The sequence below is a fragment of the Petromyzon marinus genome, chromosome 6 (genome assembly GCF_048934315.1).
Source record: "Petromyzon marinus isolate PM22_M1 ecotype Great Lakes invasive population chromosome 6, UKy_Petmar_22M1.pri1.0, whole genome shotgun sequence".
Classification (NCBI taxonomy): domain Eukaryota; kingdom Metazoa; phylum Chordata; class Hyperoartia; order Petromyzontiformes; family Petromyzontidae; genus Petromyzon; species Petromyzon marinus.
The window spans coordinates 18476683-18495084 of record NC_133672.1 but is presented as its reverse complement, the minus strand read 5'-3'; the positions used below and the strand labels follow the sequence as shown (position 1 = coordinate 18495084).

General features: G+C 42.0%; 1 protein-coding gene across 1 annotated transcript in view; it reads left to right on the top strand.

Annotated features, from left to right (window-relative positions):
* LOC116939339 (gephyrin-like) overlaps positions 1-18402 on the top strand; it is an 88597-nt gene that overhangs the window by 35226 nt on the left and 34969 nt on the right. Inside the window, exons 7-8 of the mRNA XM_032947565.2 lie at positions 1653-1850; positions 4378-4417. Coding sequence (XP_032803456.1) covers positions 1653-1850; positions 4378-4417 — 238 coding nt within the window. The remainder of the gene's footprint in view (positions 1-1652; positions 1851-4377; positions 4418-18402) is intronic.

The following is an 18402-nucleotide window of genomic DNA, read 5'->3' as shown; positions in this document are numbered from 1 at the left end:
CGGTTACACACTAAATCCCCATGAAGAATCAGTTCTGGTGAAATGAATGGAGTCAACAGATCACCTAATAAACTGTCAACAGAATCGATAGAGGAAAATGACGTGGCGAAGAAGAGGGAGCCATAACTGATGTGGAGGGATCATAACTGAACTCGTATCCTTAGGAGTTTAACAGAATGTAAGGTTTGTGGGTTAAAATATTGAGCAAGTGAGATTTTGAATACATAAAAAACACCCCCACCCCTGGATAGGCAACCGAGCTGAAGTAAGTGAAACCCACTCAGTGCTATGTCATGTGTCAACAGACATAGCACAAGCTGACGCAACTTGAGGTGCAACAGTTGTAAAGTTCTTAACAGGGATTCTACCACAAGTGTATTTACAAGCTTGGGTCACTTTGATAGATATATGAATAATGCTGCGGATGAGATGAAGTGAGAACCATTATCCAATAAATAATGCTTTGTCAGGGATGTCTGCTGTCAACATGTTGTGAAAATAGAGACCGATCCTTCTTCCAGTACACACCTCGTACATGCATTGGGTTCCTTTGTCCCATTAGGAGTCATTTGCAGATTTTCGTGCCAAAAAATATTGATTGCAGTTTAAGGTTTTTTTTCCTGGCATAAGTTCCATGCTGAAAAGTAGAGAAACAATAGTATATAATCTATATTTGTTTTGAACATCCCATTTCATTCCCTTCATAGTTTGGGCAAAGTGGGGTGTTTTTTTTTACCACCACTATTAACTATTAACATTCTTTAATTTGGTGCGACTATATTTAAGCACAAGTAAAAGAATTCTGCAATCAAAACGTGTGAGTAGTAGACGACTCGCACGCTCGTGCTGTCATGACAAACCTGCAGTAATACATCGGTCAGTCGTACCACAAGCTTGTGTTCTTTCCATAGCATGTTCCTCATGCAATGGAAATTAAAACAAAAACACACTTTTCTATAGTGTGGAAACTTTCTGACGAAAGGGCATTAAAATGTATGTTTTTAATTTGTCTGGCATCAGTTTCATCACATCTAATTATGCCATGCACTTTAAAATGCATTGAGGGGTAAAAATGTATCTGGATTTCATTTCCAGAATTTTATAACATGTCCAGGTGCAAAATATAGGCAAGGCTTTAGCCCTTACCGTACAATCCAAAACTCTTTTCCACTAAATTGTGCACACCTGGTTGGTTTTGAATCCATATCCATTAGCTGTTTGCCAGTGGCTTAAAAATTAATGATTTCCATGAGAGGGCGTTATATCTGTCGCATTGCAGCTGCAAAACAAATCACACCCACCCACAAATACCCTGATTTGATCACTTCCCCTGTTGCTATTACTTCATTATTACTTTGTTTATTCTCTCTTAACTGACATTCCATCATCAGTGTTAACCATAGCTTGTCATCTCTTTTGTTAGTGTGTTGTTCCTGTTCCATTTGTTTTTTTATGTGGGTTGGATATGCAAATATAACTTCTACACTTGGTGAGATATTTCCAAATTTGTCAAATACCATACCGTAAAATACAATTTTGCCGGCATAATATTTGAGCATGTGTGTACGATATGTCTCGGTGGGTGTGCCTTGATGACTTTGTTTACATGTGTTCCCGCGTCTGTATTGCTACTGCTGCGGCGCTATGTTCAGGAATGCTTCCAGTTTGTGCTGCCAGCCCTGAGCCATGCGGTGGACCTCCTTCGCGATGCCAGCGTGCGGGTCAAGGCTGTGCACCAGGAGCTGGCAGGGCAGGTTCACAGCATCACCAGCCAGTCGGGACTACCTGACAAGGCCGTGCAGTGTGAAGGTCACGGAGAAGGCCAGCATTCAAGCCTACCACCTCGAGAAGTAAAATGCTTACCCCACCTTCACATGTATCCAGTTACCAAAGATACTTTGTCTCAAAGGGCTCTCACCAAATTATTAATAATCGTTGATTAAATGGCTGCTTAATTGATATGGCCTTCATTGCAGTTAGCTGGATAACACTGTGTCATTATGCAAATAGAAGCATAATGCTTCTATTTGCAACAAATGTACACGGTTTCAGTGACTGTCACTAAATTGGGCAGTACTTCTATGGCTGTATTAAAATTATCAGCCCAGCAAGGGTGTACTAGTACTGTTACATGCTTATCATATTTAATATTCCGAAGTATTATATGTGAGCTGATCAGTAATTGTTATCAGCGGATTATGTTTTGAGTTCCTTTTTGAACTATGACAACATTTTGCCAAGGAGAAAGAGGCTGTCTCTAAAAAGATTCTACTCTCACAGCTGTATAGCATTCTAGATTTGAAGCTTTCGTGACTGCAAGGATTCATACATACTCTTTGTTTTTTTCGGTAAAGTCTCGTAGGTAAAATAAAATAAAACAATAAAATCACGACGTTTCGGAGGCAACACAAGCTTCCGTCTTCAGGTAAAGTCACGTCACCTACGTGACTTTACCGGAAAAAAAAAACCAAAGAGTATGTATAGCCTGTGTTCAAGTCTGAGACTCCCAACCTTAGCAAGCAGTGGGGCAACACTCATCCCCATTGGCAACGAAGAGCCAATGCTGTAAATTACAGATTTTCCACGAGAGGGACCAGTCTGTTCGTAAGGTGACCAGTGCAGTTACATTTCTTGAAATAGTAATATAAGTTATACAAATGCACTGAAATGCTTTCATGATTAAACATAGAAATGCTATATTTTCATCACCAATTCCTCACAAGTTATTGAAATCAAGACATGTGCTACAGGAACTCCCATGGGCAGCAGAGCATCACACATCACATTTGAGAATGACCCTGGACGATGACTCCCATACATCCACTTATATGTAATGGAGCTCTATCCATGGCAATTATTGTAGGGTTTTAAGATTATTTATTCTGTTTTTGAGATAGCCATCCAGGATTGGGCATTGACACTTTTATCCAGGCAACCGGAGAGATATATCTTGACTTATCACTATAAAAACAAAAAATTAGATTTATTTAAGAATGCACAAATAAAAATAATAATAAGGGCATTCGAAGGATAAGTGAAGATGTGGATAGAGAGAAACGGGTTAGTTGCAGCCCTGTAAAACACTGTACGGCTTGGCGCCTGAGTGGCATTCAAAACGTGGAGTGGGGATACCAAAGTTTGGCCACAGGAATGTCGTTTTGCCTGCTTCAGTCTTGTACCTAAAGGTTTTGGTGAAAATACCATGCATGTGCTGTACCATACATTGGTGTAGTGCATGTCCTCTACAGTCTATAAATTAGACCTACAATTGTCATTTTAAAATTCCATGTTTGGGCTTTGGGCTCTACCCGTGCAGACTCCATTCCATGTAATGCACTTTGCTTTGCACACTGCTTCCATGCATACATCATGACCCAGCACGGAGCTTGCTCAGGTGGAACCCGGAGCCAAAACAGCACATGCCATTTCGCTTCTGGCTCTATTTTGGCTGTGTGTGATCCACTCTGGGTACTGTGGCATGCTTTGCTTAATGTCCTCCTGTGCGCTGCACGAGTTATTTTTTGGGTAATTATCATAAACCATGGCCAGTACGGTTAATCCACAGCACCTGGATACACGAGGTTCCACTGTAGTCCCTTCCATCAATCTCATCTAAGCACCAACTACATGGCATGTCTCCCGAGTGATTCAACACATGGAATCTGTCAAAACCGTTTCATAGTTAAACACTCAAGAGCTGACTTAGGGCAAATTTAGTGAAAAAAAATGTTTTTTTCCCCCTATAAAGTCATTGAGGACCAGGCTGAGATAATTAATGAGCTTGCACTCTATAGCCTGATTTTACTCTGGGAGGCTGCCCACATTCAAACTGTTTTCACTAACACCATCATTCCCCATTATTTTCACTAACGCTGGTCTTTTTTTATAGCTCGCTTTGTTTACGAGCCAAAGCTACTGGTAATTTGTGTACCCTTTTCTCTTTCCAATAACGAACAAATATAATTTGAGCTATTATGAGGTAGGTTTTTTTTCAAATACAAAGTGCTTTCCTGACCGTGACATGCAGGTTTGGGTTCAAAAATAAAGAAAAGTAATTTATGAAAATGCCCCTATATCTGGGGAACCCAAAATCAATTGTTTTTCTAAGCAGAAACATATACTAAAATAAATGTTTCAAATTTAAACTTTCTAGCCCTTCTACAACATATATAGATTTGACGTCACTCTCATGAGTCACTCGAGACCATCTCTATAAAATAAGTGTCCTTTGCATATATGTATAGTACAGAACGATATACATACCTGTACAAGACATTTGAAAATGTCTTTGCATGACTGTGATAATGTAATATTCGATTTTTGTTTGTAATATGGGGTGCTCAACAGTAAAATATAATAATGTCATTTGTATTGCAGCCACGGATCCCTTCCTGCAGCAGAGTGCATGCCCCTCAAGGTAAGCCGCCTGGGAATTCCACCTGCAAAATAAACGAATGTCATGGAAGCTACATTTGGGAAGAATAATTGTGTATTCTGTAGATTACTTATTGCTAGCTTATTTGGCTATCGTCTTTTAATACAGTAAACCCATAATATTCGTCAGGATACGTTCCTGGAGAACAGTGCGAATATTAAATCCGCAAATATTAATACTTAAAGCTTATGACAAAAATAGGGTTAGGTGGCATAAGCATATATTACACTAGCGGGAAGTACCCGGCATTGCCCGGGTCTTAAAAATAATTCAAAACTGCTCTTAAAAATGTAACAGCAGTGCGTACTGACTTTGGTGGTACCTGCTATGATTACAGCAGTGCATACTGTGGTGGTACCTGCTATGATTACAGCAGTGCATACTGTGGTGGTACCTGCTATGATTACAGCAGTGCATACTGTGGTGGTACCTGCTATGATTACATCAGTGCATACCGACTGTGGTGGTACCTGCTATCACTACAGTAGTACATGCTGACTCTATAGCAGTATTTATCGACTCTATAGCACAAAGTACTCACCTGACAGAGGGGTGTGGTGAGGCCTAGTCCCGTGCAGAGCTTCCGGCCTCGCCTAAATTGTCCAGCCGGCCGAGGTGGCACCTTGGCAGGCTGGGGCTGGGCTGCTACCCCTGACTACCCCCCCCACCCCCCCCAGGCACGATGTCCCGGCCGCTCTGCAGTAATATCTACGGCCTATAGTGGTAGCATCTACCGACTGTATAGTAGTAATAACTGCACGGATCGGGGTGAGACAGTGAAGAATTGACCTGAGCGTTTAGTGTATTTTTATAGGATTTTTAACACGAAAGAAAATGTCCCCCTCACTCCCACCGAAGCCGTGCGACTTGGCATGGGCCGTCCTCCCCACCAAAGGCGCGTGAGTTGGTATGGTCGTGCATGTGCAATAAATAAATAAGTAAAATGGAAGCGCACAAAAATAGCACTAAATCGCTAATTAAACTAATTTAAAGCTGACGGATGTGAAAACGGAATAGCGCTTGCTCACCACGGGTCTTACGGCGTGGTGCCTGGCTATTTTTTTTTACGTAAACCCCACCGTTGGAGAGCCAAGCGTGCGACCACACACAAACCCACACACAAACCCCGCCACAAACAAACCCCGCCACAAACCCACACACAACTTTTGACTTTTATATATGTAGTGCCGTGAATTCACTCGGACGACAACCGTCTTCTTCCACCGTCACTTCTATTCCATCGTTCCGTACACACAGTAATTCTCCTCTTCGCGCTCCGCCAACTCCGACACTCCGATTCACCTCAGCACCGTCCGCGCATCCTCTTCCACACACAGTGGTTCTTCCTCTATCTCCTCACACACAATGTCTCCGCTATCTCTTCACACACAGTGACTTCCTCTATCTCCGCACACAGTGATCTGTCTGTCTATTCACACACAGTGACTCTTTCTATCTCCGCACACACAGTGACTTGCCTGTCTATTCACACACAGTGACTCTATCTATCTCCGCACACACAGTGACTCTATCTATAACTCTCCCTGTACCTATCTCCTCCGTAACTACCTCTCGGCTAACGCTAACTCTCCCTATCGCTATTTACTGTCCTTTGGGTTCGGCTCTCAATCTATTCTTCCCTAACATTGCCAGCTGTCCTCTTCGTATCTCTCCACCTCTCGCCAACAACTGCCCAACAACAACTCCAACTCCCCGTTCAAATCACCTAGCGTTTTATCCCCTTTCCAATTAGCATTAATTAATTGCCACGTGGCTCGCTGGCATTTTCCCGCCAGCTCGCACCTGTCCAACGGTCAGACTTCGAGACGCCGCCACTTAACGCTAACAGCCTCTCGACCAATCACAGCCCTCGTGCCACGACTCCTTTAATTACTTCGGGTTGTTTACGCCACCCGTGACTCGACCACCTGTTCGACCTCATGTGACCCACTCTCCTTGTATGTCTGTATGTACTGTATGTGGCCAATTCCTATGCGTATCGTTTACTCCACTACATCTATATAGATTATAAAAACATAAACTGTTTGTCTATTTGAATGAATACATGTGTAGTGGGTGTTGATAGCATTATACGCGGTCACCGCTACTTACCTGGTGTGGCGCCAGCCATGGGTCAACAGGGGGCGAGTACGGTCTGTATTTAGTAACGCCATTAAGCCAGGGAACCCAGAGGGCGGTTGGGAACCGGAGGTATACACCCCAGGCCCCCAGTGGGGGCTGGGGAACTACGCAATAGTCCAGGTCCCTCCAGAAGGTTCCAGAGAGTTGGCGTGGCCAGGGGTGGAGTGACCCTGTGAGCTGTATATAAGGCGGACCCCTGAACGGGTTTGCCAGTCTTCGTCAAGCTGAAGACCCGAAGAGCCAGCCTAGCATAGGACCCTGGGAAAACCCCCAGACCCGCCGTCCTTCTAAGAGCCGGGACCGAGCGGGTCAGTGGCCGGAACCCGAGGACCTTGGCTGGGTCGGGTCAGCTAGCCCTCCCCTAGGTCCCCCTAACCAGTGGGCTGATATAGAGAAGAAGTGGTCCCAGTGAGTAGGACTCGCTAGCCCGGAGGCTGTACCTCCCCAGGGTATCGGGTGGAGGGGCCCATACCCCATTGTGCTAGGGACCTCGTGTTATAGTTATTGTTATAAATAAACGTGTTGCCTCCAGTGAAGACTGGGTCTCCATTCATTACCACTACACATTGTACCATACAGTATCATTGCGTTATTTAACTTACCTTTGAGAATGGTGAAAATTAACACGTTTAAAATTGCAACGATCAATGAATAAACAAACGGATATTATAGGGTACGTAATTTCACAGATTTAAGGGAAGCCCTCGCATGTAAACAGCACGGCCGCCAAGGCAAACGGAGGAGTGGCGTCGCATGGGGTGGGGGGGGGGAACTATCACGCGCTCACAATCCACGCCGCTGCCACGCATCTCTGCTTGTTGTCAGATAGTAGCGTGCCACAGCCAATAATATTTTAAAATAGAACCCCACGATTTTCAAAAAGTACTACAACCAATTTGTTGCGAAAATACAAAACTTCCATTATGATACCCGCAAATATTAAAGGTTCACTGTACTGATTTGATATACACGAATGTTATCATATTAGCATACTCTCATGATCATACTACCCTACTATATTAGAACAAAGGATGGAGATGAGGGGCAGGAGAGGGGCTGGCAGAAAGTGAAAGGGTGTGAAACAGGAAGGAAAGAGAGAAAAATGGAAAGAGGACCACGAGGGAATGCGACAAGCAGTGAGAGAGGAGGAGACTGAGAGGAAAGAGTTTGAGGTGGTTACAGAAGAGGTGGGAGTAAGGAGGAGAGTGAGGTGTAGTGGTGAGAGAGTAACGGAGAGAGGTGGGCGGGAAGTGGGTGAGATACGGTGGAGGGAGGAAAGGGGGGGGACAGGAATTGAGATAGAGACAAAGCTAGAAACCTAAATAAATTATGAAATATATTACAGAGAAGGCAACAGAAAGGTGGGGAGAGACGGGGTTTTATATAAGAATACACATTTTCCTGGCTGGCAAGGAGGGATAAACAGTCACATCCAAAAGACGTGCGGGTTGCTAGTTTTGTTAAAAAATTATAAACAAAAACTAAACAGTTTTTAACATGCAGAAGTGATTACAATGACATGTATCAGGGTTGACCAAATCATGGCTCTTGTGCATTACTAGTGTGGTTTGACGCAGACACGGCCCGTGTTTAACCTTTCTATATAGCTTGATTTTAAACAGAACAAAAACATCTGCAGAAGCAGGGAGTGACCCAGGATCTCACCCCTGGCAGCAGTCAGACGTTGATATACCCTTGGTGCTCCCTTAGATTTCTGAATTTAAGAATCCACAGCCAACGAACATGAGCGAATTGGTTGCGTGACCACTGTCTCATGTTTCTCGGACTCCTGGAGATGTTGTATGTAGCTCATAGGGTCAGGAAGTTTGGGTACTGTACTTTCTTTCTTTGAGTTTTTAATCAAATTTAAATTGTGGATTTTTTTTAAAGAGTAAAACAAGACCTTTCATGCTTTAAAATATAAGTGGCTTGAATTTTTGTATAATATCAATGTTTTTAGACATTGGTTCTCAAGTCAAATCTTGCATTGATGGCATTTTAATGTAAGGTATGATCATTTTTCACGAGCATCGATCGATTTTACATTGCATGTTAGATGTTTTTGTATCTCTTCGGATTTGTTTTATTAGGTCATATCGTCTCTTTTTCTTCTGTTTGATATTTAAATCCGTTTTTCATGGAAGGACATTTAACTTGGCACTCTAATGCTATGTACTTCACTGCCGTTGATTTGTAAATATGCCGAATATACACAACTAGCATCTTTGCCCATCCTAGGACGGAAGCTGTACGAGTCTAATTTTATCTTGTGTAAATTTAATGGCAGTGAATCTTGCACAAAAGTATGTCATCAAACACTTAACTACATTTCACTGTAGCACTGCAATAATGGCAGTGAATCTGGCACAAAACGAAGTCATAAAACACTGCACTGCAGTTCACTGTAGCACTGTATTAATGGCAGCGATTCTTGCACAAAACTATGTCATAAAACACCTAACTTCATGTCACTAGCACTGTATATAACTGACCTTCAATGTGTTCAAATGCACTGCTCTGATACTTTATTCTCTTCTGCTTTCGGTCACTGTGTTTGAAATAAATAGGAAATCGATACAATATCTGCAAAATCACCGAGAAATGTCTCCATAAATAAGGTGCAATTTGCGCCTAAACAGATTAAATTACTTTAGGTGCAGTGCTCTGAGACTACTTATGCTGTGCTGTAGCTCGCCGGAGTAGCAAACAATTTGAATAGGAGGCAATGGTGGCAAGATATCAGAGAAATTTTTATTTTAGCATAATTTGCAAGCCTAAAGTTGACCTTGCTTTAGTTTGACGTGGCGAAGAAATATATGAAGGCAGAAAATGCAGTGGGATGTGGCATGGAATTAATTATCTGGTTAACTCTCGATAAAGAGGGGACAATGAACTAAAAAAATGCCGTTTGTGCCTATACTAATTTTCATTTTCGCTCCACGTTTCTCCTTGCAGAGTGACGTCAGTAGTTAATGATTATAAATTAGCATGAATGTAATGGCGGGGAATATATGGGAAAAAATATCATAGCTGTGTAGAGGAGTATCGCGAGGACTCAATGAGGGGCGAGCGTGGGAAGAAGGATGGAAAAGGAGGAGCCGGAGAGAGGGGAGAGAGCAGAAGGCGAGGAGAGAGAGAGTGAGAGAGAGAGGTGGATTTTGGAGGTGAGACGTGTGAGAGGAGCGGGAGGAAAAGAGGGGGGACTGGGAGTGGAGACGGAGCGGGGTAGCTTCGGGAGAGAGGGAAAAGGAGGAAGCCGAGGACGGGAGGTAGCGAGGGGTCGCGTCGAGTGGAAGTGTGGAGAGAGGAAGAAAACATAAACGGCGAGCAGCCCTGAGCAAAGACCTGGTCTCTGTGTGACTCTAAATACCCGGGGTGTCCAGGAGGAAGACTGTAGCACTGTATAGAACAGGGGTCGGGAACCTATGGCTCGCGAGCCAGATGTGGCTCTTTTGATGATTGCATATGGCTCGCAGATAAAACAAAATATTCTCACTTGTTTTAATCCATCCATCGATTTTTCACTGCGCATGTCCTGTTCAGGGCTGCAGGAGCAATTGTCCATTATTTTAATTGGATGATACTGGCCTACGTTTGCCGTTGCTGGGTAAAACAGGTAAACGCCCCCTTTTGAATCAGTCTGAGACTGCGTCTGCTCGGTCATTAGCTCAAAGCTAACCCTTCGACGAAGAAGATGGCGAAAAGAAAAAAAGACGACGAGTATCGTACATTTCAGGACGAATGGACCGAAGAATTCGCCTTTGTGGAGAGAGCGGGTTCTGCGGTGTGTCTAATTTGCAATGACAAAATTACATCGTTGAAACGGTCGAATGTAAAGCGGCACTTCGACACGCGCCACGCTACCTTTGCATCAAAATACCCTGCGGGAGACAGCAGAAAGAAAGCGTGCCAAGAGCTTCTGAGCAGGGTGCAAGCTAGCCAGCAGCAACTCCGCGTATGGACCTGGCAAGGTGACTATAATTCGGCTAGCTTTGCTGGTTCTTTAGCAATAGTGAGGAACGGAAAACCATTCACAGATGGCGAGTATGCTAAAACGTTCATGCTGGATGTAGCCAATGAACTTTTTGATGATCTTCCGAACAAAGACAAGATAATCAAACGGATACAAGACATGCCTCTGTCGGCAAGAACTGTTCATGATCGTACCATCGTGATGGCAAACAAAGTGGAGGAAACGCAAGTGAAGGACATAAATGCAGCGCCGTTCTTTTCTCTGGCTTTGGATGAGTCAACAGACGTGAGCCATTTGTCGCAGTTCAGCGTGATTGCAAGATATGCTGTTGGTGACACACTGCGCGAAGAAAGTCTTGCTGTTCTGCCATTAAAAGGGTCCACAAGAGGTGAGGATTTATTCAAGTCTTTCATGGAGTTTGCTCAAGAAAAAAGTCTACCTATGGATAAACTTTTCTCAGTGTGTACTGATGGTGCTCCGTGTATGGTGGGGAAAAACAAAGGATTTGTGGCGCTTCTCCGTGAACATGAAAATAGACCCATCCTAAGTTTCCATTGCATTATACACCAGGAGGCACTTTGTGCTCAGATGTGTGACAGGCAGTTTGGCGAAGTGATGTCGCTGGTCATTCGTGTGATCAACTTTATTGTTGCCCGAGCCTTAAATGATCGCCAGTTTAAAACACTGCTGGATGAAGTTGTAAATAACTATCCTGGTCTGCTTTTGCACAGCAATGTGCGTTGGTTGTCAAGAGGGAAGGTGCTTAGCCGTTTTGCGGCTTGCCTGAACGAAATCCGGACTTTCCTTGAAATGAAAGGCGTCGGGCATCCTGAGCTAGCCGACACCGAGTGGCTCCTCAAGTTTTACTATCTCGTAGATCTGACTGAACATCTGAACCAACTCAACGTGAAAATGCAAGGCATTGGAAATACAGTGTTATCCCTTCAACAAGCTGTATTTGCTTTTGAAAACAAGCTGGAGCTTTTCATCACGGATCTTGAAAAAGGTCGTTTACTACATTTTGAAAAACTGAGCCAATTTAAAGATGCATGCACAGCAAGTGAGCCCATTCAAAACCTTGATCTCCACCAGCTAGCTGGCTGCACATCCAGTCTCCTACAGTCCTTCAAAGCACGCTTTGGAGAATTTCGTGAGCACACTCGTCTTTTTAAGTTCATCACCCATCCAAACGAGTGTTCACTGAACACAGCCGACCTGAATTACATCCCTGGTGTCTCCGTCAGAGATTTTGAAGCAGAAGTGGCTGACCTGAAGGCCTCAGACATGTGGGTGAATAAGTTCAAGTCACTGAATGAAGATTTGGAAAGAATCACACGACAGAAAGCGGAGTTGGCGAGCAAGCACATGTGGACAGAAATGAAAAAACTCCAACCCGAAGACCAGCTGATTCTCAAAACTTGGAACGCGCTTCCTGTCACATACCACACACTGCAGCGTGTGAGTATTGCTGTATTGACCATGTTTGGATCTACGTATGCATGTGAGCAGTCATTCTCACATCTTAAAAACATCAAGTCCAACCTACGATCACGTTTAACGGATGAAAGCCTCAACGCTTGCATGAAGCTTAACCTCACCAAGTACCAACCCGACTACAAAGACATCAGCAAATCCATGCAGCACCAGAAGTCGCATTAATGGTGAGTGTTATAACAACATTATTTAAAAGAATAAATTCAGAGGCTTATTATACTGACATTTAGTTGAATTCACTTTTAAAATATATTATATGGCTCTCACTGAAATAAATTTCCAAATTTTTTGCTTTCATGGCTCTCTTAGTCAAAAAGGTTCCCGACCCCTGGTATAGAATGTGAGTTAATGTAGCACAAAAGGAAGCCATAAAACACATCACAGCATTAGACTGCGGTGATAGCATAACTGTAAGCGTAAAGTTGACCTACCTTTTGTTAGACGTGGCGAAGAAGGAAATGAAGCCAGGAAATGCAGTGTGATGTGACGTTGCATTAATGTCCTGGTTAACTCTCTATAAAGATGGGTGAATTGGCGTTACAAAAGGAGCAATAGTTGCTCCAACTTCCTCAGCGTTAGTAATGCAATGCAGCAACACATTCATATTTATGAGGGGAGGGGCCGCATGTGGAGTGATGTGGACGCGCGTGAGACACATACAGACGTTTTTGGCACGTTACATGAGGTGAGGCGTCGATTACGTGTGGTAAATGTTATGTTGGGCAAACAGGACGAATGATCAGCACGAGACTAAAAGAACATCAGAGAAATAATAAATTCTCCCAAATTCAATTGTCAGCAGTAGCAGAACACGCGTGCCAACAAGGACACTCAATTGATTTTGATAATGTTGAAGTTTTGTGCAAAAATCACTACTACTGGCAAGACTAATTAGAGAATCTATCGAAATTGAAAGAAATCAAAATAACTTTAACCGTTAGGATAGCTACCGCCTTAGTGCTGCGTGGAAGCGAATCATCAAATAATACATTATTTAAATGCATGCCTACAAAGGGCAGCGTACTTCAATAGGGATTACCGTTGGTAGGGCAATTGTAAATGTTGTGATTTGGCTCTCCAACACACCGGTGTGCTGTATTATCGACGAATTGGCATGTTCTGTTTACGTGACAACCCTTACTAGTTGGCTGTGTCGGGTAGTGGCGGGTTTTAACGACACATTTATATATTTACGCGATCTAACCCAAAAACCTCTATTATGGAGTAACTGTATTGTTGTTAGTGGCTCCGAGCCGTTGCCACCGAAAGTAGCTGGGCAAATGGATAAACGATATCCCAGTGCAAAAAATAAACATTAAATTGAACTGAAACGGCAGAAGAAGTTCGAAAGACATAATAGATAGCGACACCGAAGAGGTTGGCATAATAAACATAGAAGACTGACACGGTTCATTTAAAATCACTAACTTTTACATTTGTGCTGCTGTAAATGTTATATATTTTTGCCAAAATTGTATCTAAATCCTAGAGAATATAAAACTATTCTACGCATTATCAAGGCGTTTTATTACATAATAAAAATGTCTTTTAGTGCTCTGAGTACAGGATTGTGAGAAGTGCATAAAATTACAGCTGTCTCTCATTGTGTATTGCAGGCCAAATGGCTTCTCTACAATTATAATGTAAAATATTTTAGTCAAAAATATTCCATAGAATCTCAGCAGGATTTTGGCTTTGAAAGTACTTGGATGGGAGACTACAGCATGCCAGGGCTATGCGGTGGACAGCAAAGGCAATGTGGCAATCATTGTTTTACTGTATGTATATGCTCCTACATATATGCCCCTTACACATTTAACTCACACTGACCAACATGGTGAGGTGTGGTAAAATAACCCCTCATGACCTGTATCGTATGATAGGGGGTTTTCATCCAGCAGTGGGTTTATGAAAAAAACAACACTGTACATGTACAATGAAAAGTATTTTTTAAAATTTTAAAATAATGCTATTGTGTTAAACTAAGCAAAATAATCGTGATGTGTGTAACACTACCAAATTTTCTTGCTGTGGTTTTCACACCTGATGATGATTGCTTGTGTTGCAGTCGAATCTTCGTGAGAATTTTATTGTTTTATTTTATTATTTTATTGTTTCCCTTCTACGTGACTTTACCGAAAGAACCAAGAATACCGTGAGGGAAAAAAGTATTTGATCCCCTGCTGAGTTTGTACGTTTGCCCACTGACATGAAATGATCAGCCTATAATTTTAATGGTCGGTTTATTTGAACAGTGAGAGACAGATAACAACAAAAAAAATCCAGAAAAATGCATGTCAAAAATAAGTATTTGACCCGCTCTCAATCATAAAGATTTCTGGCTCCCAGGTGTCTTTTATACAGGTAACGAGCTGAGATTAGGAGCACACTCTTAAAGGGAGTGCGCCTAATCTCAGCTTGTTACCTGTATAAAAGTCACCTGTACACAGAAGCAATCAATCAGATTCCAAACTCTCCACCATGGCCAAGACTAAAGAGCTCTCCAAGGATGTCAGGGACAATATTGTAGACCTACACAAGGCTGGAATGGGCTACAAGACCATTGCCAAGCAGCTTGGTGAGAAGGTGACAACAGTTGGTGCGATTATTCGCAAATGGAAGAAACACAAGAACTGTCAATCTCCCTCGGCCTGGGGCTCCATGCAAGATCTCACCTCGTGGAGTTACAATGATCATGAGAACGGTGAGGAATCATCCCAGAACTACACGGGAGGATCTTGTCTGATCTCAAGGCAGCTGGGACCATAGTCACCAAGAAAACAATTGGTAACACACTACGCAGTGAAGGACTGAAATCCTGCAGCGCCCGCAAGGTGTCCCCCTGCTCAAGAAAGCACATATACATGTCCGTCTGAAGTTTTCCAATGAACATCTGAATGATTCAGAGGACAACTGGGTGAAAGTGTTATGACCCCAAGAACACCATCCCCACCGTCAAACATGGAGGTGGAAACATTATGCTTTGGGGGTGTTTTTCTGCTAAGGGGACAGGACAACTTCACCGCATCAAAGGGACATGGACGGTGCCATGTACCGTCAAATCTTGGGTGAGAACCTCCTTCCCCCAACCAGGGCATTGAAAATGGGTCGTGGATGGGTATACCAGCATGACAATGACCCAAAACACACGGCCAAGGCAACAAAGGAGTGGCTCAAGAAGAAGCACATTAAGGTCCTGGAGTGGCCTAGCCAGTCTCCAGACCTTAATCCCATAGAAAATCTGTGGAGGGAGCTGAAGGTTCGAGTTGCCAAACGTCAGCCTCGAAACCTTAATTATTTGGAGAAGATCTGCAAAGAGGAGTGGGACAAAATCCCTCCTGAGATGTGTGCAAACCTGGTGGCCAACTACAAGAAACGTCTGACCTCTGTGATTGCCAACAAGGGTTTTTCCACCAAGTACTAAATCATGTTTTGCAGAGGGGTCAAATACTTATTTCCCTCATTAAAATGCAAATCAATTTATAACATTTTTGACATGCGGTTTTCTGGATTTTGTTGTTATTCTGTCTCTCACTGTTCAAATAAACCTACCATTAAAATTATAGACTGATCATTTATTTGTCAGTGGGCAAACGTACAAAATCAGCAGGGGATCAAATACTTTTTTCTCTCACTGTATACTGTACCACATGGTTACATTGAGCGCATAGAGCTGTGAGCGTAACTTATAACTTAACCCAGGTTCAGCTGGACTAATTGGGTGGGGGGGAGGGCTTTCAGGTTGTGTTTGCATGGCATACTGCACATAATTAAATAGTACACACTTGCTAAATTACATTTACACGTAATTAGTACCCCACATTAAATGAACACTTATTATCAATGCACTGAACATTCTCTTTCGGACAGAGCTCTGTCGTCCCGACAGGTTTGTTCCTTTCACCTGAAGAAGGCCACTTGTGTTGTGGCCGAAACGTCGTGAGAATTTTATTGTGTTATTTTATTTTATTATTTTATTCTCATTCTAATTGACTTTACCGAAAGAACCAAAGAAGATGAATCATTGCAGTCACGAAAGCTTTAAATCGAAATTTACAGTTTAAGTACGACGTTTCGCTGGTAATTACATCCAGCATCATCGGGCAATTCGCCAGAATGGTAAAGCCCTCACTTGCTCCCGGTCTTAAATAGAGCAGCAGGGTGATGTCATCATTTAACTCATTCAGGTGCAGTGATTTGAGGCGGAGGGGGGGGGATATTTTAATTATATAATCGATTGGTAATCATTCAATGGTTATGATTAGTAATGAGTTGTAGATTAGTAATTAGTTGTAATGTGTGTCATTGTGATTATATGTTACGTTCGTAATCCGTTAATTAGTATGTGTTTCCCCTTTCAGGAATTGTAATATGTATTATTTAATAATACGCTTCCAAGCCGCACTAAGCCTGTAGCTGTCAGAGCGATTAAAGTTATTTCTATTTCTCTCGATTTCAATGGATTCTCTAATTAGTCTTTGCCAGTAATAATTTGTTTTACACAACACTTCAACGTTATCAAAATCAATTGAGTGTCCTTGTTGACAAGCATGTTCTGCCACTGCCGACAGTTGTGTTTGAGATTATTTAATATTTCTTTGGTGTTCTTTTAATCTTATGCTGATGTTACATCCCGTCTGTCCAATATTGCATCTGCCACATAAACAATTAATCCGATATACACCTTCTGTTGATAATTTAGGTAATTCGTCTTTAGTGCAAGATACAAGTTTTTGAATTTTGTGTACTGTACCAAATCTTACTGTAATGTTTTGCTTTTGCAAAACGTGTTAACCTGAGTCTACATTAGTGTTTTTTTTATTAACTTTATTTGTTATTATTTTCTATCTAAGTGACTTTACCGAAATAACCAAAGAATATGAATTCCTACAGTCACGAAAGTTTTAAGTAAAAAAAAAAATACACTGAATATTTACAATAAATTTTTTTACAATTTTAAAATACCTTACATAAAATACTACAGCACTGTTCACCTTAGTCCACGAATGTGTTTGCGTGTTTGTAAGATGAATGTAAACTCAACGGAGAGAGTCCGAGCAAAGCATGGGGATGACCGAGGCATGCAAGGGAACCAGTTCACTAAATTCCATAATACAGATAGGTATATTGCTTTAGATTTACTAGTCCTCAAATGCACATACATTTTAAGTACTATAATGGTCGGGGACAGTGTCTTTAACTTGCTCATGTTTTGATTGAAAGCTTTCGTGACTGCAGTAATTCATATTCTTAGCTCTTTCGGTAAAGTCACGTTGAAGGGAAACAATAAAATAATAAAATATATAACATATGTTTTATTGTTTTATATATATTTTATTATTTCATTGTTTCCCTTCAACATGACTTTACCAAAAGAGCTAAGAATACTTGCTCATGTTGATAAACCACACCCTACTGTGCACAACTTATTTAGTGCACAAACCGTCTGCCATTTATGTTGAACTTATTTTGCACCATATGTAGCCAACCATGCTAATCGTAGGTGCGGTCAGAGTTTTTCATTACTTTTTATTATTTTTTTGTTCAGCCATCCAAGTCTACTCTGAATCCCGGTTTACTCGAGTCTTGCTTTGAGAAGGTTTTACTCTGCTATGGCACCTAACCATTTAAATGTTTATACTCTTTGGTTCTATTTGGTAAAGTCACATAGGTAAAAATAAAATAACAAAAATCACGACGTTTCGGCCACAACACAAGTGGCCTTCATCAGGTGAAGGGACCGGACTGTCCAGAGGACAGCATTGGAGGATGAAGGCCACTTGTGTTGTGGCCGAAACGTCGTGATTTTTGTTATTTTATTTTTACCTACGTGACTTTACCGAATAGAACCAAAGAGTATGGATCCTTGCAGTCACGAAAGTTTCAAACCTAGAATCATTTAAATGTTATATTGCTGCTTCTTGCTGCAAGCATAAATAATGGGTGTGGTGGCTGTTTGCATGTGTATTCCCTCATAACATGATAATTTAACTTGTAATCCAAAGCTATTTGGAGGTGGTAGTTCAGTCTGTGTAACTTGTCAGAGACCTTGTGAGACTGCCCTAATAAGATTGAGCTACTATTACACAAGAGCTCTCCTGTGCTGACTACATATTCAAATTCAACAAATGAGCTTTGAGACAGATGGTGATTGCTATACATTTACATTTTTATTCATTTGGCGCTTTTATATGGTTTCTAGCCAGTAGTCATGGACGACTGGTGGGTTAGTGCATTCTAATTGGCTCTCCAGTTCATTCCTGGTCACGTGTACCTATCTGAATGAAAAGTATGGCATGACATTTTGTTTTCAGAATACACTTTTGAAGTGGAAACATTTTAATGTATAAACCAAGTG